General features: G+C 49.2%; 1 protein-coding gene across 1 annotated transcript in view; it reads right to left on the reverse strand.

Moving 5' to 3' along the window:
- Positions 1–782: 782 nt before the first annotated feature.
- Positions 783–23583, reverse strand: part of pola1 (polymerase (DNA directed), alpha 1) — a gene marked incomplete at its 3' end in the record, with an annotated part of 44192 nt that continues 21391 nt past the window's right edge. Inside the window, exons 27-36 of the mRNA XM_084475226.1 lie at positions 18247–18279; positions 17851–17943; positions 16924–17129; positions 16166–16298; positions 15213–15344; positions 13999–14173; positions 12973–13154; positions 9731–9862; positions 1758–1874; positions 783–791 (exon numbers count right to left, since the gene is read on the reverse strand). Coding sequence (XP_084331352.1) covers positions 783–791; positions 1758–1874; positions 9731–9862; positions 12973–13154; positions 13999–14173; positions 15213–15344; positions 16166–16298; positions 16924–17129; positions 17851–17943; positions 18247–18279 — 1212 coding nt within the window. The remainder of the gene's footprint in view (positions 792–1757; positions 1875–9730; positions 9863–12972; positions 13155–13998; positions 14174–15212; positions 15345–16165; positions 16299–16923; positions 17130–17850; positions 17944–18246; positions 18280–23583) is intronic.

Consider the following 23583-nt stretch of genomic DNA (forward strand, 5'->3'; position numbering starts at 1 on the left):
ACAAACACATACACCCCATAGCCTCATTTTAATACATGAATACATCAAATATATCATATATGAAATTAGGCCTACCTATCAGGGCTACTATTAGGCAAATTGAATTTAAATTGTTGCCCATATTCATAGTCAGTTGGAAACAACAGTACATCTCCATGCCAATTAGCATGCAGCCACGAGAGCTTAAGTGGGTCATATTTATCATGCATTATGTATATTGAGGTAACCTGAAGGTTTAATTTAGTATGAGCCGCGAGTCAATTTAACAGTGTGCGCTACCTGCTACCATGATCCGGTATATTATTGAGACTATGAAGTCTGCATAATATTTGGTTATGCTGCACTTGACTCTGGCGTGTCGGATAAAAAATAACCTGGTTCAAAGCCAATAACATGAGACACTGATTGAGCCACAAGTCCTTCAACTGGGCAGCGTTGGACTTGAACAGATCAAACAGAAGGAAAAAAAAGCTATCCCACTAAAAAGGTTCATTTCTAGGAACAGGTTTTAAGCCTGGATAGTTGGCTGGGCGAGACTAGGCTGAACACACAGAGTATTCTGATACCATTTACAATACATATCAAACATACACGTTGAGTGCAGCCTAAAGTAAAAGTTTGCTCAATTTATTCACTCCGCTACCAGTTTGACCACCAATAGATGCATTCCACTCATTCATTTAATCAATACACTTTGACATTTCTGTCCGTCACCGATTCGAATATTAGATCAAGTTAAAAAAAAAAAATCACAATTGTGGCCGTCATTCTGTCAATATCAATCAGTCCACCTTAAAAGCACATGAGGAGGAAATCAAGCAAAGGTAAAGGTGTGTGCAAGAGAGAGAGAGGAAGAAATGGGTAGATACTAGGTGGCAGAGCGCAGGTAGGGGCCAGTGGGCAACTAGAGTTAAATGTTTTATTCAGCCATCAGTTTAAAGTGCCAGGCCCCTCAGGCACAGCGATGGACGCCTAAGTGGCTATGGTGACAGGACAAATTGGTCTTCTGGTTTACAACCTGTCGCCACAGAGCCAGAGCCAGACCCAGCAAAGCAGAGAGAGAGAGAGAGAGAGAGAGAGATACTGGGCACAGAGTGCCACATCTAAGACAGAAAAGAGTGCTGGGTTGGAGTTTTGCCATGAATAGTGAGAGGAAACTGAAAAAGCATTGATTGAACCATCACAGCAAATTGAACAGGGCAGCTTTTCTTTTAAATCCAGTGGTCAAGCTAACAAAGTGTTGCGCAGGCATAAAACAGGGATGGCAGAATGCTCCCTGATGGCAACACCTCAGCCTAGATCCCAGTGCCGGGTACCGATACGCAAACATACACACGGTGGGACGTGGGGGGCCCACAGACACAAACGACAGCTCGGAATTGGGACGGGAAAAGAGGACGGTTCCGCTGAACGCCCAATGAAAACAGTATTTGCAAGTGTGGTGAACATTGAAATCTGTCGGCGGAGATATTATCTATATAAAACAGGTGCAACTTTAGCTCTATAGCACCATCACCTGGAGAAAATGTACCTATTCAATATCAACGTGCTCAATACAAGTCGCTTTGTGTTCAGACCACACGCCGGTGCGCTCTATTCAGACGTCCACACCGTCTTGGTAAAAGAAAAATGCCACAATAAAAAAAAACCCACATGAAATCTCTTCTGCTGCAGCTCTAGGAAACAGCAGAGATCAGCCACTCACTTAAACAGATGTAGTCTCTGTGTATGTGTGTGTGTGTGTGTGTGTGTGTTACCTCTGGTCTGAGTGTAGCCCTGGTGCAGGCGGGGCAAATGGGCCCATGGCGAGAGAAGGAGATTGGCAGCCGCCTGGTTTTGTTCTGGCAGGCCTGGTCCTCACACACCAGCCATCCCTAGGAGGGAGGGAGGGAGGGGGAGGGAGGGGGAGAGAGAGAGAGAGAGAGGACATATTAGCTGCTTTCACATATGACCTCCGTCTTTTCTCCGCATTTGTGGAGCAGGAGGTTCGACCGTGAGGGTCATTCACACTTATTCACACTTGATGCCCGATATGTGGAGATCGGTGTCAGTAGAATCTCCGGCTGCTTAAGGGGGGCGGGCTTGCAAGGGACGGCATATGACGTAGGGTCGCAAGAGGCGGGATCGGGTTTGTTTTGGTTTGACCGCAGACAGCACGCAGGCAAAACGGGCAGAACTCATCGTGATCATGTTAAATGTTGCTGCAGCGATGCATATATTCCGTTCCATCCACAACATCCGCATCGATCGATGAAAGATTGGAGCATAAATTACAGACAAATAGAAGAAACGACGAACAAGAAAGGCGTCGCGAATGACTGCGTTACCGGAGGAAGAGAGCATCTTTTTTGGCTTCATTTCACATCTAACAAACACTGGGACAAATGTAGTTGATTTCTGTGTTTAACTGAGAAAACAGGGAGTGGAAGGACGGGACCCTATATTGTTCAGCTAACTGTTGGCAGTGTGTGTGTGTGTGTGTGAGTGGACGAGCGAGGAGAGCGAGCGGTAGCGTGTGTCAGTTTAGTGAAGTAATGAACGAGTCCGGTTGTGTCTGTGCAAACATGTAGGCCCTACTGTAAAGTTAGTGAAACTAAGAATAAAGTACCCAGCCTGTCAATAATCGGTGGCCGCTTCATTCCGACCATATTCAAACCTATAAGCAGACCCACTGCCGGTCAAAGTGATTCCCGAGAGAATCGACGGAGTGGAACGTCGCTTTTGTGCTCCTCGACTATGGTCTGGGAGCCGACAGCAGGAAAGGTGTAACATAATAATAAAAATATTTTTTAAACCATTCAGCGAACAAAAGGCAGTAGGCTGATTATCGATTAGGGTGCGGGTGCCACTCACTGACATGCAAACGTAGACCGAAGCGTCATCAACACGCCCACTCAACTGGTGTGAAATGCCGACATCCTACTGCTCATTCACATATAAGGTAATTAGCATTTCCTCCGGAGAACATACTACCTCGGGGGTAGTATTTTTTCAGGAGGTCCAACATTAGGATATGTCATTCACATATACGGCACGTCTGTAGAATCTACGGAGAATAGACGGATGCACGACCATATGTGAAAGAAGCTATTATGTCAGAATCTAAAAGACAATGACAGATAGATCATCAAGATGGTGGGAGGTTGCTGTGCAGGACAGGAGGACCTACGAGGGAACACGCCAGAGAAGAAGGAGCCCTCGACATCTGGGGACGTGGTCATCATGAACGCCACGTTAAAAGGGAACCTGACCACACTCCCAAAACGTCCACCTGCTCCTTCCAGAACCCTCACTTTCTAGCTCCAGAACATTTGCTCCAGTTAAACCCTTCCAGAACGTGGTGGCCTCCGGTTCTCCGTGAACACAGAGGGGACCGTTCGGCCATCCTGAACTGTCGCCGACATCAGCGGGGCAGTTGCATGAACTTTGTACACCGTTACTCCCAACAGATACCCGGGTCTCCACCCCACACCGCACCGTCTGTATCCACTGCTCTTTGTTGACGTCTCCATCATTTTACACTTAGTAACATTAGGACCATCAGCGGCAGAAGCAGCAGCAGCAGCAGCAGCGGTCCGGACCCCCTGGGGTTAAGCCTGAGGCAGGTGCTGTGGTTAGTCATGGCCCAACCCCCTCTGTGAACGCACACGCCTTTTATGACCCGTCATTACCGAGGTGGGGGGGGACCAGCCATCCTCAACTTTGAATGGCTTTTCTACAATGCCTGCTTGTGGCCCGTCTGCACGCTTTAGATGAAACGCCTGCTGCCCCAGGAGGACCAGCTATAGACTAAGGTCTGCTGCACCAGGAGGACCAGCTATAGACTAAGGCCTGCTGCACCAGGGGGACCAGCTATAGACTAAGGCCTGCTGCACCAGGAGGACCAGCTATAGACTAAGGCCTGCTGCACCAGGAGGACCAGCTATAGACTAAGGTCTGCTGCACCAGGAGGACCAGCTATAGACTAAGGTCTGCTGCACCAGGAGGACCAGCTATAGACTAAGGCCTGCTGCACCAGGAGGACCAGCTATAGACTAAGGTCTGCTGCACCAGGAGGACCAGCTTTAGACTAAGGCCTGCTGCACCAGGAGGACCAGCTATAGACTAAGGTCTGCTGCACCAGGAGGACCAGCTTTAGACTAAGGTCTGCTGCACCAGGAGGACCAGCTTTAGACTAAGGCCTGCTGCACCAGGAGGACCAGCTATAGACTAAGGTCTGCTGCACCAGGAGGACCAGCTTTAGACTAAGGTCTGCTGCACCAGGGGGACCAGCTATAGACTAAGGTCTGCTGCACCAGGGGGACCAGCTTTAGACTAAGGCCCAGTCCCATTTCTCTCCCCTTAACAAGAACACTTGCTTTGAGTGCCCTTTGCTGCAAGTCAGCTACTGAGCTGGCTATCCCTTCGCAGGAATGCGCAAAATCTAGTGTTAGGGCTCAAATCTAGGGGAAGGGGGAGAATTGGGATAGGGCCTAAACGTCTGCTGCACCATGAGAAGACTGTCCTGTGCAATAAATCCATTTTTTCATCAGCCTTAGCCGGTGACCGATACGGGCTGCCGATTTTCTTGAGCCGATACTGCTTTTGCTCCCTCAATTTACATCATAAAAATTACACAATGATGATAACAAATGTGACAAGTCTCAATTCAAGGAACATTTATTGAACTGTCCGTCTGTAAATCATGCCGGGGAAAAACTGTCGGCGAACACAGCAGCCGCGCATCGGCCGATGCCGATACACGTAAAAAACGCAAATATCGGCCCGATATATCGGTCGATCACTAGATTTGTGTTCTATGAATGTGTGCTGATCATTGACTGGCCCGGTGGATCCTCTATACGCAGTTTCAGTTATATTTACCAGGACAGAAAGACGGTGTTTGAAATTTGAAAATAAACCGCAGAGACGACACAAGACAGACGGCCAGACCCTGGTCGTTTTCACACCATCACACCCAGCCAATCCACCCACCCACCCACAGGTTCACAGCTTTACCAACAGATCCATGAACCAGACTAATTATCCCAACAACACAACAAGCAAAAAAAAACAGCAAGGCATCATGGGAAACCCAAGCGCTTCGCATGCACTGATAACGGCCGGGCGAGGACAATGGCTCAGGGAAATGGGAGATAAGTTCACTGTGTGCGTTTTTCATTGTGCTGCTTACATTATTATTTACATTTGATCTCAATATTTCCTTTGGGTTCCCTGTGACAGACTCTGCACACACTGCTGTTCCCATGGGATGTCGTCGAGGTATTAAGGCCCACACCTGTATTTTCTGCCCCTACGTCATCTCCTTGACCACCGGGTTTCATTAGCATACAAAAGGAGCACATTAATATTAATGAATTGTATGACAAAAGAATGGCACGATTAAATAATATGATAAATGCCAGATCTACCGTTTAAAAGAAGGGTCCGGTCAAAATATAGCAGCAAAGTAGCTTGAATGAGTAACCCGGCTGACCTGCCAACGCAACTCAAACACACATACCCTACCTGCATACACACCCACCCCCGCACAAAAGAAATGTAGGTATAGCACTGAGGAGGTTGGGCGGGCGCGCACGCGCACACACGCACACACACACGTTTAATTGAGGCAGGTATGATAGACAGAAAGGAAACGAAAGCATGGAGCGCATTGAGGTGAGAAAAAACCAACATCTAATTAAGGCATTTAGCGAGAGTGTGTACCTGAGTGTGTATGAACGTGTGTGTGTTAGTGGGACGGGAGCACAGAGTGTGGAGGTGGTTACAGTCGGACGTGTCGGAGAATAAAGGCCCATAATTGCATAATTACAGCAGTGGATACCTGACACACTGAATGCAGACGTCAAATGAGTTCCACATAATTTAACCAAACAGAGGCAAGACCAGGGCAGTGCCGGCACCCCCCACTCTCCGTCGCAAGACACACTCGTCTAGAGCCGCGCGCGCGCGCGCACACACACACACACACACACACACACACACACACACACACACACACACACACACACACACACACACACACACACACACACACACACACACACACACACACACACACACACACACACACACACACACACACACACACACACACACACCTTTTTATCCACTGTCAGGACTGACCCTCACCATAGGTTCAACAGTCTGCGGCCTCTCTCTATTGAAGGAGACGTCTGGACCACTTCTTTAACTGGAGTTAGTTTAGGCCCCGTGCATTTCTCCTAGAAGGGTTAGCGGTCATGTTGTAGCGTAAGAAACCTCTCCAATTCACCCCCTTTTCTCATCACGCGTGTCGGTGAATGGTAGAGATAATTGAAATTAATGCTCACGGATTGTCTTAACCGATGGAATTCACCTTAAATGTGCCAGCACACACGCACGCACGCACACGCACACACACACACCTCAAAGGCCTTCGACAAAGACCAGGACTGGTGCAGTTCTCCTGCTGGCTTTGTGATTCGCCGATCAACACTTTCAGCTCCAACCTGAATAGGCCCGAAAACCCAGCTCCACCCACACACAAACCCCTACCTACACCCACACACAAACACAAACACACAAACCCCTACCTACACCCACACACACACAAACCCCTACCTACACCCACACACACACAAACCCCTACCTACACCCACACACACACACACACAAACACAAACCCCTACCCACACACACACACACACACAAACACAAACCCCTACCCACACACACACACACAAACACAAACCCCTACCCACACACACACACACACACACACACACACACACACCCCTACCGACACATACACACACACACCCACACCCCCCTACCTACACCCACCCACACTGAATTGGAGCCAAACCATTCCACTTTGTATATCCTCCGCTTAATCAAAGCATCTCCATTCAACAATTTGACCTTTTGTTCAAAACAGGATTATCACCTCGCTGGTCTTCATTCCCCCTCTTTTCTCCTCCTTTCTCTCCCTCTTTTCTCCCCCCCTGCCCCTCGGGATGTCTCCAGGGGCAACCCACATGACGAGGGTAATTGCAATAATTTGTTAAACGCCATGGCAACGGTGGTTAGACAGGAGGGGGAGGAAGGAGAGGGGGTGGTGGTGGTTGTTGGACAGAAAACGAGTGACTACCATTTTGCCAAAGACAGTGGAAGGTGGAGGAGGGGGGAGGGGAGGGAGGGAGGAACAAGTGTGTGCAGAGTCCCTGGGTGCTGATTCATTGGTAATGGAAGCGGTGGGGGAGCTGGTGGGAGCGTTTGGAGGTAATTTCAGTAATGATTAATGGGCCTGTGGTCGTGGCTAGAGAGGCTAACACATATATAACCATGTACACACACACACACACACACACACACACAGACAGAGGTACAGGCCTTTCACTCTATCTGGCCAGACAAACAGTTCTATTTGAACTCTCCCTTGGCCTGAAAGGAATCCTTAATTACACAATATTACCCCTCTCATCGCCCCACTGTGTGTGTGTGTGTGTGTGTGTGTGTGTGTGTGTGTGTGTGTGTGTGTGTGTGTGTGTGTGTGTGTGTGTGTGTGTGTGTGTGTGTGTGTGTGTGTGTGTGTTCAGTGGCAGCAGCTGTTTCACAGGTCGCAACAAAAGGGGTGTAGGGGGGGCTCACTCCCCACACATTCACTGCACTAATTGATTTCTGTTCAGCACTGTGGGAGTGTACCCCCCCTACCCCCTCAACCCAGCCCCGAATCCAACTACACACACACACACACCGTCTTGGCCTTTCAAACAGAGAGAGCATTCCACTCACTCTAGACTCAAGGTGTTACAAGCCGCCACCATGACAGCAAGACCGGGCCAACAACTGCGCCGCAGAGAGCCAGAGAGAGCCAGAGAGACAACGCTGGAATGCCATTGTCGGCCCGGGACACATGGCTGTGTGACGGATGGAGGTACAGACTGTACCTGCAAGAAACCCGGGGGCGAGGCGGTGGGTCTAAAGGACTTCAAGGGAGGGACGTCAAAAGGGAGACAGCTCTTAAACACGCCATACACTAGAGAAAGCCTTGGAGTTTTAGGTGCCACTGGCGGCGGTTACCTCCACTGCTTTTTCCCCAACCACCGTTTCACAAACCATTTCAGCCCTTAAACGAAGAAGAGCTGTCTGCCCCATCCATCCCGTAATACAGGGCAGCTAGAACCACATTTAGACCAGGCCCCCGCAAGAAGGACCCCCAAGAAACGAAACTCAAAAGGAAAGTTATCAGGCTAAGGTGTTGTACTTCCAGCCTTCACCCCCCCAGTCCGCATCCTAACAGTAGGCCTCCTTGAGCAAGATGTGCAACCCCTACCCACTCCTTCATGTGAATACATCATAAGTCATTTAGGATACAAGTATCTGCTAAATGACTAGACAGAACTACCATAAACTGCCACAAAGCATTCGGGTTAAGACACTGGCTAGCGTGCCATTTCACTAGACTCAGATCGCCCGTTCTGCCGGCGAAAAGAGCAAAACATTTCTTTAGTTTTTCTCTAGTTTCGATACGTTTTTTCCGGGAGCCAAACACCAAGCTGGCTTTTCCCCCTGGCGCACTATTGGCTGGTTTAACACAATGACGGCGGGGAAGCGACGGCAAGCAGCCAATTGTGTACAGAGTCAGTTGAACTAGGCCCGTTGATCACACCTTTTGTGCTGAAGAAAATGACAGCAGCCTCCAAGCTCAATCATAGATTGAGCTTGGTCTGGCAACAGCCAGGCTACCATTTCACCTTACCTTAGATTCATTAATTCTTTATTAACATTAGTTAATGCAGTAATAAGCATTAACTTAGGTCCGGCTACCAAGGTTTAAGAGTATTGGTAAACCCTAACCTACAAACCCTCACCCCTCTTCTAATGCTAAACAATGTTCATTACGGAAGTAAGTCCAAATCCAAAGCTTTTTCTAGTATTAGCCACGATGGTTGGGTTTGAAATGGCCATTGTTGTACTAATAAGCGAGGAACATATATGTAAGAGGGTAATCATGCATCCATAACCCTGAGTACATATTCATGGCCTGGGCTGCATTGTCCTGCTGGTTTTGTCCTTTATTCTAACTCTGGTTTACAATGCCATAAATCCCCATGCACAGTAGTTTGAGTGGATTCACACGTTAATAACAGATTGGGTCTATGAAATGGAATTCAAACGCACACATTCAGTGCTACGCCCTTCAAAGGCTTTTTATTTTAATAAACTGACTGTATAGCAGAGAAAGGGAGAGAGACAGAGAGGGAAACAGAGAGAGAAACACAGAGAGGGAGGGAGGGAGAGAGAAACACAGAGAGAGAGAGAAACACACAGAGAGAAACAGAGAGAGAGAGAAACACACAGAGAGAAACAGAGAGCGAGAGCAAGAGAGAGAGAGAGAGAGAGAGAGAGAGAGAGAGAGAGAACAGCTGGCTGCCTCGGTTACGCTACAAGCTGAAGCATTAGAGAATGAATGGAGGCTAAATGGAAACTAAATTAAGTCCATTTACTGCCCTGCAGGTGGGGAGGGGGCAGCTGAGCGGGTGCATGTGGGGCACGTGTGTGCCTGTGTAGCGAGTGCTAAACAAGGAGGAGATCTTCCGTTTATTCAGGAGATTTCCAAAATTTTTTTTTTTTTTTAGAAACATCAGAACCAACAACGAGTAGCAATAATCAGCAACTCTGCCAAAACACAAAACACACACACACACACACACACACACACCCACTCAAACAACACAATACTCACAACGTAGTACTTCTTGATGTATTTGCGGATGTCGAGGAGCAGCTTGTTGCTGATGTTGACGTGGTAGTCGATGAGGCGCGCTCCACAGGGGGTGTGACAGCAGCGCATGAGGCCGGGCTCCAGCTTCTGGCCCTGGGGAAAAACACATTCGATTGTCGCCGTCAAATATTCAGTTGTGCAGAGTACTTGTGAATTGTTAACGTTTATTTGTTAAAAACAAGACACGGCGGCAACAGGGGTGAGAGCGAGCTAACACGGGGTCACTAAAGCGGTTGGAAGAGGGGGGACGGAGTGTCGAGGTTCTGGGTTCAAAGCCCCAATGTCGGAGCAGTGGGAACCCTCGGGCAAGACGCTCTCCTCTGCTCCATCATGACATTTATCCAAAAAACGAAATAAAAACACTACTACCTCTCTCGAAACCAGCCCCCACACTGAACACCAGACAAATGGGCGACGTGCCCTGAAACGTTGAGAACGGTTCGCCTCATAACTTGGAACCTGAACAGCCCTCCAACAAAAGAGCCGACGACTGCAGACATGCAGCACTGAGGTGCTATTAGAGGCCTACCCACCGCGTCGTTTCCCCCCCTAACCTTCACAAAAGGACATGCCAGGCATGAAGGGGGCGTGTGGAGGAGAGGCAGCGCTGCAGTCAGAACACCTTCGACCTGAAAACGGGAACGTCTGGTGGGCCCGACGAACCAGGTCAACGTGACCTTAACCACTTCAAATCTTTCACTTGACAGCCAGACCTATAGTTAATGCAATAAAAAAGAACTAGAAACCAAGCCCCATAATGATTACACCAAATAGAACCGCTTAAACACTCTGGTGTGGACGCATCCTCCCTTTGGGCTGCGGATGACAGCCACAGAAAGGGCTTCTGTGTTAAGAGTCAGCATGTATGGATGTGTCTGCTCGCGACACCCCCCTCTACCATCTCCTTTGTGGTGCTGCGGGTTGGGCCTGTTCAAAACCAAAAAAGGTCACCACTTTCCCTCCTGTTCAGAGCCGTGTCTCCGCCTTCGCCCGTCACTGTTCCAGCACACCTTTAGGATTTGGCTAAATACTGCAAACCGACACACTGAACAAACCCTTCTCTCCTTCCCTTTCCATTGGTTGAAGTGTCTTTTTTCCCCGAAGGCCTTACCGGAATGCCTCCCTGTTCTTTCCTCGTCATGCACCACCTCCTCCTCCACCAAACCTCTACCGCCTTATCTCCCCGTTTCATTCCAAACAGTGCCCAGATAACGTCTTTCTCTTCCTCCCTCACATAGACTGCTAAACATATATGCAGCCGGTATATACAGAGACAACGTTTATTTTTTTTTCTGGATGTTTGGTTACCAACATGAAATGCTGGAGGGAAACCACGTCAACTATCAACTTCTAAACTATCAAGCAAGGACAGAACTGGTCGTCGCCTCGGCAACGTATCCCATCTTCTAGCCAGGGCAGTATGGTCATCTAAGGCTATGCATCGCCTCATTCTGGGTAGTAAACCCGCCATAAAAGGGAATTAGTTGTTTTTTTAAGACTCTCTTGTCAAGTCACTCAACCTCAAACAGAACCAGCATGGTACTGAATAACCAAAAAACTGCAAATAGACGAGAAGAGAAACTCTTTGTAGATTATTTTCCTTCCCCAAATCATTACAATTCCCTCCCTCATTCCTCCCATGCAAAAACTTCCTGTCTCCCTCTCTGCCGCTCCTCCCTCCCCTGCTTCTGCCATTCCTAGAGTCAAGGCCTGGCTGTCCTCTCGCTGCTCGGGGCTGTTGGTCCACGCCAACCACCCTAATTAACTGACTGACTTATTGGGTTCTCAACGTGTGTGTCTGGCCGGCTAGCGGACTCTGGGCCAAACCGAACCAAAAGGCCTCGCTGTCTCAGACAGTCAAACACCAGCGACCATGTCCCATGGGCTTTTGTTTGCTAGTTTTGACCGGATTGTCTCTGTATACTCAACTCACACGTCAACCATGTGCTATCCATGTCAGCATACAGAGCAAACATGCCTGGGTACAACTGTAATTGTCTGGCATCAGGATTCAAAAGGTTGTGTTTACGTCTCGCATTTACCAGTGGGTTTGATGGAGTTGGTCTTGACATCTATTTGATACCTAGTTATTCATTCCCCATGTTAATATTACTTTTGGTTATCTTTTACTGTAGGGGTGGGAGGGTAGTCTTAGTTTTATGACTGTCTGTGAGATATGAGTAGGCTGTGTGCCCTTCTCATTAGAAGATGATAACACAAACACATCTGTCAGCCCAAGGTTGCACTACTCTGCGGTGCGCCTGTGCGTGTGCATGCGTGTGTGTGTGTGTGTGTGTGTGTTGACATCTACATGCATGCATATGTTTTTGTGTATGCGTGTGGGCCACACACAACACAGTTAGGGTTAGGCTTTGTAAGTTGCAGAACCCGAGCTCTGCCAATGAAAACAGTGTTGGAGCCAGGGCAGCGGTCCAGGGGCAGACGGGAGACAAAACACATTTGCGTCGTCGGCACTCTTACGGTCATCAGGAATCCATCACAGGGACGTCTGATGCCCCCAAAGTAAACATTGAAGAAACAACTTTGAGATTGCCTCCGCCTCAGATACGTTGCGTTGCTTCAACAGAGGGTATTGTGGTCGTATGGGAGAGTGTGTTGTATTCAGACAGGGGTGTGCGTTGTGTATAGATGATGGGGGTGTTGTGTATGGATAGGATCTGTGCAGGCTGGACTAGGGAGTAGAGGAGAGGGGGGGGGGGGGGGGGGATTTCCCCGAACACAAATCAAGCGTCCACGCTGCCGCTGTGTCCTTGAGCAAAACTCTAGATCTCCAGCCATGGTGGGGCCCTGAGGCCGACCGGTGACTGACCTGTGACGGACGGAGGGGGAGGAGGCAGCCGAAGGGACAACAGACCGTCTAACGGGTAATACTAACTTAGTCAATACTAACTGAGTTAATACTAAAACAACTAAAGTTTATTAAGACTCAGGAAACAAACGACAAGTGGCCAAAGTTCAAGAAAAAAAAAAAAAAAATAAGTCTTTGTAGAAACGATCAAATATATCATAACATCCTACGCCTGGCGGCAAGCCCATTTAAAAAAAGGTAAACCACTTTAAAAACCCTTTCCTGTCGCACGTTGCCGTCTGGCTCTCCACGAACCCCGCGAGGAGGCGTTTGGACGGCGACGTTGTCGACCGACCACTAGCACGCTAGGCTAACACGCTAGGCTAACACTCACCGCTCCCTCGAAGACGCTGCTGTACACGTTCTCCGTGCCGCACTGCGGGCAGGCGAAGGAGAAGTTCTCGCAGTCCTTGTAGCGCTCCTCGTCCGTCAGCTGGGCTGGCGCCCCCAGAGAGGCCTCCCCTTCCTCCTCCCTCTGGCTCTGCAGGTGAGCCCGGAACTGACCAGGGTCCAGTCCTGGGGTGAGGAGGGGACGGCGGACCGGGGTTATTACTGTTATGTTGGGCTGGTGAGCACGAAACTGACCGGGGTCCAGCACCTGGTGAGGGGGAGGGGTAGACTGGGTACCCCCAGCCCGGTCTGCCGGCGGTTTTGAATTCGCCCTGCAGCAGGGTCTGGAGAGGAGCAATACGTTTCTTTCTGCTTCCGATACGCTTTTGCGGGAGCCAATCACCAAGCCGGCTTTTCCCCCCCTGGCGCGCTATTGGCTGGTTTAACACAATGAACTACGCCGGCGCACTCAGTGAGGGCGGCCCCAGCCTTCCACAGGGAGACGTCCAAAGCATGTGCCCCTGTATTGTTGGCCGGCCAAGTGTTTGTGTTTATTGGTCTGTCATAACGGGAGCCCTGATGGCTTTCACATAACGGTCTGTCAGCAGCCTGTAAAGCAGTGCGTATCCCCACTGTCAATGGAAACAGAGGCGAGCGGCCTCTGTTTCCTACCCTGCCCTGTGCCAGACGGACCACCGTAGCGCCCGTGAGTTTTGTATCCCATCCTCCCCCCCCCCCCCCCCCCCCCTCCTCATACAGGAAGGCTGCAATCATAGGATTTGCAAATTGCGACTGAATCCTCTGCCGTTGCCTTGAGCTGTGTTGCGTTTGTGTTTCCAGATTGCTTGTCAGCTGGATAGTTTTTCGTTTGACTTCTTTTTTTCCTTTATATTTTTCTTCCTATTATGAAATCTCATCTCCGAAAAGGAGTATTTCTTTTTTTGTACATATGTATATCCCCTCGTCCCTTTTAGCCGGCCCGAGAGAAACGGATTGCTTTTCCCGCCTTAACGCGGCCATGGAGCCTCACCCAGCCACGTGGCGATCAGCACCCCGTCGATGCCCTCGATGGGCTCACAGATGCGGGCCACCACGGGGTGCACCTGGTGGGCCAGGTAGTACTGGATGTCCAGGCTCAGACCGGCCTGCTTCTGGAGCTGCTCCAGGGCGTAGGCTCTCTGACTGGGGCCCAGCGTGGAGCCGTCCTGGGGAGAGGACACACACACACACACACACACACACACACACACACACACACACACACACACACACACACACACACACACACACACACACACACACACACACACACACACACACACACACACACACACACACACGGAGGGGTCAGGAGATCAGAGTCAGAAGAGAGGATCAGAATCTCTGTATCGTCATTGCACATCGTCATAGCACTTAAACAACATTTAAGTGTTACCCAGACGGTGCGATTCACAACAACATTACAAATGCATAAGAAAGGTAAAAAAAATTGATACAAACAAAAAAGATTAAATGTACAAATAACAAATAAGGATAAAAAAATACAGATAAATAAGAATAGCAGCTGAGGTAAACGGTATTGCACAGTAGTGTTGTCCAGAGATGTGGGGTTCCTTATCGGTTTGGTCACCTGGAGGATTCCAATGCTAATGGGAATGATCCTCTGTACAGTGTATTAGCCAATCGTCATTTTAAGGTTGTTTTTATGAATGGACTGTATAGCTGCCAAAGCAGTCAAAGCAAACATGTAATGGAAACGTTTTTTCTGACTACAGTATAAGCAGCAGAACCAGCCGTACACACTCCTGTTTGACAAGATGTCCATCACCTGACAATCAATGGCTTACACACACACACACACACTCTAATGGAGTAACTTGGCCCCACGCTCCATCGATTTACCTGTTTGTTTGTTGTACGTCCTGGCACTTGATGAACGCACTTAATGCAGGTTGTATTCATTCATTATACTTAATTGTTTAGCATGTACTTAGTTGTGTAGCATCTGCAGTAGCTAGGTATCACTGCTGTATATGGGGAATGGGGTTAGCCTGGCGATTGTCAGTACTTGCTTCTATGAACGTCCTTACTGTACAGACGGCGATATATTGTTTCACTTCTTATGACAAATGTACTTATTGTAAGTCGCTTTGGATAAAAGCGTCTGCTAAATGCCCTAAATGTAAAATAAATGTAAATGCAAATGTTTACCTACCACACACAAATTCCTGAGTGCACACCCACCTGGCATATGACGTAGGAGATGGTGTCGCCCGCTTTGACCCTGCGGCCGGCCTGGGAGTTGATCCAGAGGGCCACGTGGACGTGAGGCAGGCTCTTCTTGTCCGGGTAGTCTTGAGGATCCTTGGTGAGTGCCTGCACAGTGCAACAGGAACAAGATGGTGAATTCAGATGGCTACAGGACACAGTCAAACTCAAGTACAACTTCTGATGGTGCAGGCTAAGGACTGCACAGCATTGCACTGGTTCAGTCCGATTGGCCAAGAGGTTCTGCAGCATGACCACCCAGCTGAAGTGTCAGAAGGGATTAGATTGGTCATACTAAGCTGTATGAGGTTATGCAGGTTATTTAGGAGCAGTAGTGGAATCGTCCCACTTAGGGCGCACTCCCACTAGGCCGTCTGTACTGCGTCCGAGTACGTTTACCCCCTGAAGTCTAGATCGTTTGGCTAGTGTGAGCACGCCATCCGTACTCAAGTACAGTGAAATTCTGTGGCCTCCGTACACCTCGGAGAGGTGTGCTCAGGCCACGGTACAGATGCTAATGAGCCGACACACGCACACGCACAGATACGCAACCTAGTGATTGAGATTGCCTAGTGTGAGCACAGGCCAGCGGCTCAGTGGGGCACAAAGTTGCCCTGTACCGTACTTGAGTACGGTACAGGGCAACTTTGTCTAGTGTGAGTGAGCCCTTAGACACTTCCGCTAACTGACAGTTCTTGAAAACTCTTGCTCTCCATTACAGGTTATTCAGCATCCAAACCTACCGCCAGGTGAGGCTGACGACAATCAAAGCAACACATTTTGGAGAATTACAAAAAAAGTTTTAAGGTGCTGAAAGATAGATTGAAGAGCACTTATTTGAGTCATTTGTTAGAATTGACATAGCTACCCCGAGGGGGGGGGGGGGGGGGGGGGGGGGGGGGGGGACAGAAGCAGAAGGCGTGATTCACCTTGTGGATCTCGTACTGGGGGTGACTGATGGCGCCGCTGGCCACCCTCTCCCCCAGCTCCACCAGGTGGTTCTGGATGTTCTCCACGATGGAGTCCCGGCTCTGGTCCGACAGGATCTGTCCAATCACAAAGCTGAGCCGGAGGGGGAGGAGACGCAGCAGCACAGCGGGGGAAGAAGAGGGAGTTAGGATTCAAACTTAGGATTTAAAAGGTGCCATGCCACGCCACCAGGTGTGGTGTGATTAGCCGTTACGAGCCGTTTTGGAAATCTGCCCCTTAAGACATCACAGGTGTGCGTGTCCACCTAGATGTGTGACGGATAGATGGACAATGTTTGCTACAGTCCACTGGGTAGGCTGGTAGACTGATCTATCCAGCACACGTCTAGGTGGACACGCCCACTTTCTGCCCCTTATGATGTCATAAGGGGCAGATTTCCAAAACGGCTTGTAACGGCTAATCACACCACACCTGGTGGTCATGTCATGGCACCTTTAAACACGGCTTCTTTATATGGAAGTGCGCGAATATGTCGATCAAATATGTATTTCGGATTACTTCTTTTGTTTAATAAAACGAAAAATAGATTAGGTATGAATAAATCTAATTAAAAAAACGATTATAAATGGCATCAACAATAGTTAGCGGGTTAAACGGCAGCTTTCTTCAGGCCTTCCCTCTAGCGTGTCTCAGACAGGCGGACCCGGAGCACGGTTCCAACCCTGACCTTTGGGGGGGGCCGAACGGGGGAACGTACTTGCCGCACTCCTTGGCCAGGTCGCACCAGTCCCGGCGCACGATGTCAAGGCCCTTGAGCTCCTGCTTGGTGCTGTAGCGGCCGTCGCCCTGCTGCTCCACCACCAGGGCGGCGTACTTCTTCTTCTTGAGCAGCAGCAGAGACTTGAAGACGCCGTCGATGTCGATCTCCAGCAGTTTGTACATCTTGTTCACCTCCGCCTTCACCTGGTGGGCGCCATTAAGGAATACTTTACTAATACTACTGTTATGACTAGGGATGGGTATCGAAAACCGGTTCTTGTTGAGAACCGGTTCCGACTGTTTTGATTCCTTGGAATCGTTTGCCAGTTTTGCAAACGATTCCCTTATCGATTCCGAGCGGGCGCGAATGACGTATTTGCCACAGAATAACTTATCTTGTATTGTATGTTGTTAATTTCTACATACAAGAATATTTATTTTATTATTATTATACCTCAAGACAGTTTGTAAAGTCATCATGTTACTTCTAACTGAACTAAAGTTGATTCTAATTGACCTGTTTGTTCTCCTTTTTTCCAAATGAGAATCGATAAGAGAATCGATAAAGAACCGAATCGTTTAGCAGAATCGAAAATGGAATCGGAATCGCAAAAATCTTATCAATACCCATCCCTAGTTATGACACAGGATAGGGTTAACCTAACCATAACCCTATACAATACATATGGTATACATTTAATAAGGAATAAAAATTTAACTCTTATACTACACCTGTATAGGACATACTGGTACACACACCAGGTACCTTTACATGCTTTAACGCTTAACCCATTTGACTGGGTACTGACAGTACCATGGAAACAAAAACACAAATGCACTCACACACAACCCCCCCACCCACACCCACACAACCCCCCCCCCCCCCCACACACACACATACACACACACACACACACACACACACCTTGTTGCCCAACTTGAAGACTTCCTCTAGAGATCTGCTGTTGGTGTTGATCATGATGGAGTCGGTGTCGCCGTAAATAACTTCCAGATTCATCTGAGCCGCGAGGGAGAACAAGTTGGATCCGGGTGAGCGGGGGGGAGACGTGAGGGGAAGGCTGGCAGAGTGTGAACTGGGCTATGTTTGAGTCCATGTATATTTGGAAGGTGCCATCAGATATTATGAGACATTAATATGGCCCCTGTCCTTTTGGTTCGCCTTTTGCCCAATGCCAACAATGTCCCATGTGTGTGCGTAGTGAATTAACATTGACCATTTCTCAGGATCGCATTTAGATTTACAAAGTAATATACAGAGTTTCCAGGCTATGCGGTAAACATTTGTTCAAACGTAACTCACCTTTTGTACCATGTCCTTGGTGTGCATTAGGATCTGAGGGAAAAGAGGAGAAAAACAGTCAATTTCTACCGACACACACACACACACACACACACTAACAAATGAATATCTTCAAAGACTAGCACTCTGCGAAGCATCGATTGCCATGTGTGTGTGTGCGCCTTTGTGTGTGCGCGACTTAATGTATGCATGTGGGAGAGTGTGAGTGTGTGTCTTAGTGGTATACTCAAGAGGACAGAGCAGGTGACTTGGCCCTAAATGAAGGATAATTAGCTAAGAGGCCAATTACAGTCCGTGGCGCAACAGGCCTTCAAACCCACACATGTACTGGCTAAGCAGAAAATGTAGCCACCACACACCTTAATGACTCCTAATGGGTTTTATCACCGAGCTGGTGAGTGACGGCCTCATAATGTAGGTCGTTGTCCAATTAGTGCTTGACATGTGCATGTGTGAGGGACCGGGGGCCGGCCGAGAGATCCCAACAGGTGGGAGGGACCAAAAGACATGCATATATAGAGTGTGTGTGTGTGTGTGTGTGTGCGTGTGCGTGTGTGTAGGGGGGGGTTCTGAAGCAAGGAAGGAAGGAATGCAGTGTGACCTGTCACCAGCAATCTGCTCCTCAATCAAGCGCCGCCGACACACACACACACACACACACACACACACACACACACACACACACACACACACACACACACACCCTAACGAACGAGCAGCGGTCTGTGGGGACAAGGACGGGGCTATTTCAGAGTGTGGAGGGGGGGGCGAGGGGGGGGTCCACTCCCTGAAACCAGAGTGGGACTTAAGCATGCTTTATGGGCTGCTACATACCGCTGTGTGGAGAGGGGGGAGTTCGAGTCATTACAGAACAGCCACCCCCCCCCCCTATCATCTCTTAGGGACTCCAGTCAAGGTCAAGGTCCAGCTGAACGCACACACGTCTGCACACCGCTACACAAACACACATATGCTCCCATAGGACAATGGTGCGCACCGTCTCACACACACACACACACACACACACACACACACACACACACACACACACACACACACACACACACACACACACACACACACACACACACACACACACACACACACACACACACACAAAGCCACCAAGGCCCCAAGAACGTTTTCTGCAAAAAAGGAGTGACCAAACAAGTGATATGCAAACAGTGATCAACATGTTCAGCTTCATGTGGATTAACACGGCGCCAATAATCACGGAACAACAATCATCCACATTACCGTCCACATTAATTATACACAACACACACCAGACCCAAAGCCTCCAGTAGACTTCAAACCAGCTCGAATCTGACCTCAGCTCACTGATAAATCAACGTTCTTGCCACTGAACAAAGTCCCATTTGAACCCTGACCGCTGTGATGCTCACAGGGCCGCGGGCCGGGACCAGTGGAGACCGCGTTAAACCGCGTTGCGCTCTACATCCAAAGAAAGCGGCAGCTTCAATCGTTCTTGCCGATGACCAAGCGATCAAGCTTCCCGTATTCTATAGTGCACGTCAGACATCAGTAGGACAATCATATAGACAGCAGACTGAGCACAGACATTGATCTATAAAAGTCAGTGTTTGCAAGTGTATGTGTTGAGGAGTAACAGTTTATAGGCTTTTTTGAATTGTGTGATGGATTGTAATGCTCTAATGTGATGGGGAATGCCATTCCAGACTTTGGTGAAACTAGGGATGAAGGACCTCTGCCCATAGCCGTTATTGTATGCGGGCACTGGGTGTAGGGCCATGGAAACAGATCTAGTGACTCGCACTTGGGGCATGTTATGTGTTGGTAAGAGGGAGATGAGTGTTTGTGAGGTGCTGTGTTGGAGTTGAAAATAAAATGTAATAACATGACTGTAAATAAAATTTTGAAAGGACAGAGCATGTGATTGAGTGAGTGCAGTGCAGTGGTGTGTCCATTTAGGAAGATTACTGTGGATCTTTAAAGCTCGGTTGTATAGCCGTGCGATGGGTTCAGTAACTTTTGTGGTGAGAGACCATATTGCTAAACAGTAAGAAATGGTTGAGAATACAATCGCATGCAGGTAGGCTTAGGAAACAGTAGAGGATAGGTATGGTCTAATCTTGTTATATACATATAGTTTCTGATTTAACTTGGACTAGAGTTTTACAGGGCTGCGGTTCCCAGCGTGCAGAAGGTCTATGGTGGTCTGTTGGAGCAGGTCAGTGAGAGGCAGCACCGCTCAGTCCACCGTGTTGGGATTTGCGATCTCCTTAGATATTGACGATAGCCAGGACTCGGCCAATATTATTACATTTCATAACATCGTTATCCGCAGGCACTCTGTGACCGCCGCTGATGTTACATTGCCTGCGAAACAATTTGGCCCCGGGTTTACGAGGAAAAGGCCGCTCACATGCGTCACATGGAGACGTGCCAATGAGGACGAATGTGTGAATTGTTCGCCCGATAAACTAGTAATGGACGCGTTCAACACGGATCAGAATAGTTTCTAAAGTTTTTCCTCTGCGTGTGAATAGCGTTAATGAAATAACTGCTAGTGTAGGTATTACTATCAGGCTAAAATAGGAAGGTAGGGAGTCGTTTAGCTGGCCCTGGAAAAAGAGCAGAATAATTCAGAAGTATCAAATCACCTAATCACCACACTTGACAGTGGCAACTGATTTCCAAAAACCATCAAGAGTGAGGAATTTGTGTGTGGCAATTAGAAATACACGAGTAACGAAATCATGAAAGCGTTATCACGACCTGTGTGTGTGTGTGTGTGTGTGTACTAGAGAGCTGGGAGGAGGTAAGGAGGTGAGAATGTGTTGATGTAATTGATGAGCAGACTCATTTAGACAGGTTTTCCATCCGCTGTCAGCCAGAGCGAGACAGACTGCTTAGAGGAATGGCCCCTGTGAAAGACAAGTCGCTTGACCGTGACACTGGAATGCGTGTGCATGAAACACCCATCTGTCCGTGTGTGTGTGTGTGTGTGTGTGTGTGTTGAGACACAAAAACCTTTATAAACACATACCAAACACATACTGCATGGAACTATCCAAACACAGAACCACAGGGGGTGGAAGAGAGTGTGTTTGTGTGTGTGTGTGTCCTCCCTCTGATGACTGCTCTACTCACCACAGCGCATGCAGCCCATAGCTCCAGCCCACAACTGAAAAAGCAGAGGCTCGCTCTCGAGTTACCGTACGTTACCCGATCTCCGACTATCAAAGCGGGCGTCAGGGCAGCCGGGGTTTCCCGCTAACGCCGAGGCTCATTAACCCCGCGGCGTTGGCGTTGTGCGCTCCGTGACGGATCAAACGGACGGCGGGAAGACGAGGAGCGTGGACGCCTGGACGGGCACTGACGTCACCGTCCAGTAAAGCGCGGCCCGTTCCAGCTGGGGGCCACTCGGGCTGAACCAGTGGGCACTTAGGGCGGGGATTGGGTTGTAAGTAGGGGCTCGACTGATATGGATTTTTTTTTCTTTTAGGGCCGATGACCGATACCGATTTTCTTGAGCCGATACCGCTTGTGCTCCCTCAATTTACATCATAAAAATGACAACAATGATGATAACAAATGTTACAAGTCTCAATTTAAAAAAATAACATTTATTGAACTGTCTGTAAATCATACAGAGAAAAAAAAAATGATGATATATATATATATATATATATATATATGCCAAAAAAATCAGCCGATGCACGTAAAAAACGCAAATATGGGTAGATAATATCGGTCGATCACTAATGCGGAGTGCGGACGGGCGCTGATGTCACCGTCCAGTAGAACAGTGCCCGTTCCAGATGGGCGCCACCAGATGGGCGCCACACACACATTATGTACATTTAAAAACATACATTCTCCGTCGACGTTGGACAGGCACCCACAGCACGGTCCTTCAGACGTGAAAAGTGCGTACAAGGCACGTATGAACGTGGAGATTATCTAAGAAAAATGGGGGACGTTCTTTCCGAAAAGGTTCTAAAGAGAATAGAGGGAGTGTCTCATGGGTTCGACTCGGCGTCGTTCTGCCTGGGATTGTGTGGGACAGACGGCCATGGGCCTAGCTATGAAGTCCTACAGTGTATTCATGAGGCCAAAGGCGTGCGGACCGTGGGGCTTTCCTGGACCAATTACCCAGGGGCCTGATAAGCCTCCGCCCCCAAGGTGACAATTGGTTGCTTCGTCAGCCTGTCAAGGTCAATCCTCAAGGTCATTACCCTCTGACCTCCCCCGTCTAACATGGCCTTGCGCTTCCTGTCCACGAGGCGTGGTTTCCTGTCTCCTCCTGTGACTCTCCGATCCTCCCCCCAGCGCCAGTGTCCTCTGGTCGGCTTTGTTCTCCACAACCCCATGGTTCTCCGGTCCTATGGTTCTGCAGTGGATCCCCCACCCTATGGTTCTGCAGTGGATCCCCCACCCTATGGTTCTGCAGTGGATCCCCCACCCTATGGTTCTGCAGTGGATCCCCCACCCTATGGTTCTGCAGTGGATCCCCCACCCTATGGTTCTCCGGCGGCAGATCCCCCACCCTGTGGTTCTCCGTCAGTGGCTCCCCCGCCCTAAGGTTCTGCGGCTCCCCCACCCTGTGGTTCTCCGGCGGCAGCCCCCCCACCCTATGGTTCTGCGGCTCCCCCACCCTATGGTTCTCCGGCGGCAGCCCCCCCACCCTACCTCCCCCTGTCCCCCCCCCCCCCCCCCCCCCCCCACGTAGCTCCGCCGCGCGTCCTCCAGTCATTTCACGTATAATTTGAGCAGCTGGTAATTGAGCAGGGGGGACAGAGGGCTGGTGGGCAGCAAAACACAAGACCCCCCATTTACTCCCCTCACAGAGCTCTCCGCGGAGGTGCAGGGATATGACGGGGCGAGTGTTGGTAAAAAAAAAAACAACAACAATGTATTAGGCTGATCATTAAACGTGTCCTCTGCGCTCGGCTGCCCACCGGCGGTGTTAGTCTGACCGTGATTGTGATGATGGCCCATGCATGATCAGGACAGCGGCGGTGTCTTTTAGAGGGTAAAAGAGGAGGAGAGCGCGCACAGACAAATCAAATGCTTTGTAACGCCACGGAACAAGCCAGACATGTAATACGCCACAACATTTCTACAGATTGTTCTTTTTGACAGCTAATCCAAATCCACTCTGGAATTGACAGATATTTTCCAGAGCCACTGCCGTCCGAATCCTAATTTGCGTGCCCTCTTTCAACTCTGACACTTTGAGTGAGGCACTGCGTCCCTGCCATGGTGGATTAGTGGCTATGACGTCCGCGTCCGTGTACACCTGCTTGTCTTCACACGAGTCCGACCCATTAGCGGGCCTATTATTGCAGG

Source organism: Micromesistius poutassou (assembly GCF_964030765.1).
Source record: "Micromesistius poutassou genome assembly, chromosome: 11".
NCBI lineage: Eukaryota > Metazoa > Chordata > Actinopteri > Gadiformes > Gadidae > Micromesistius > Micromesistius poutassou.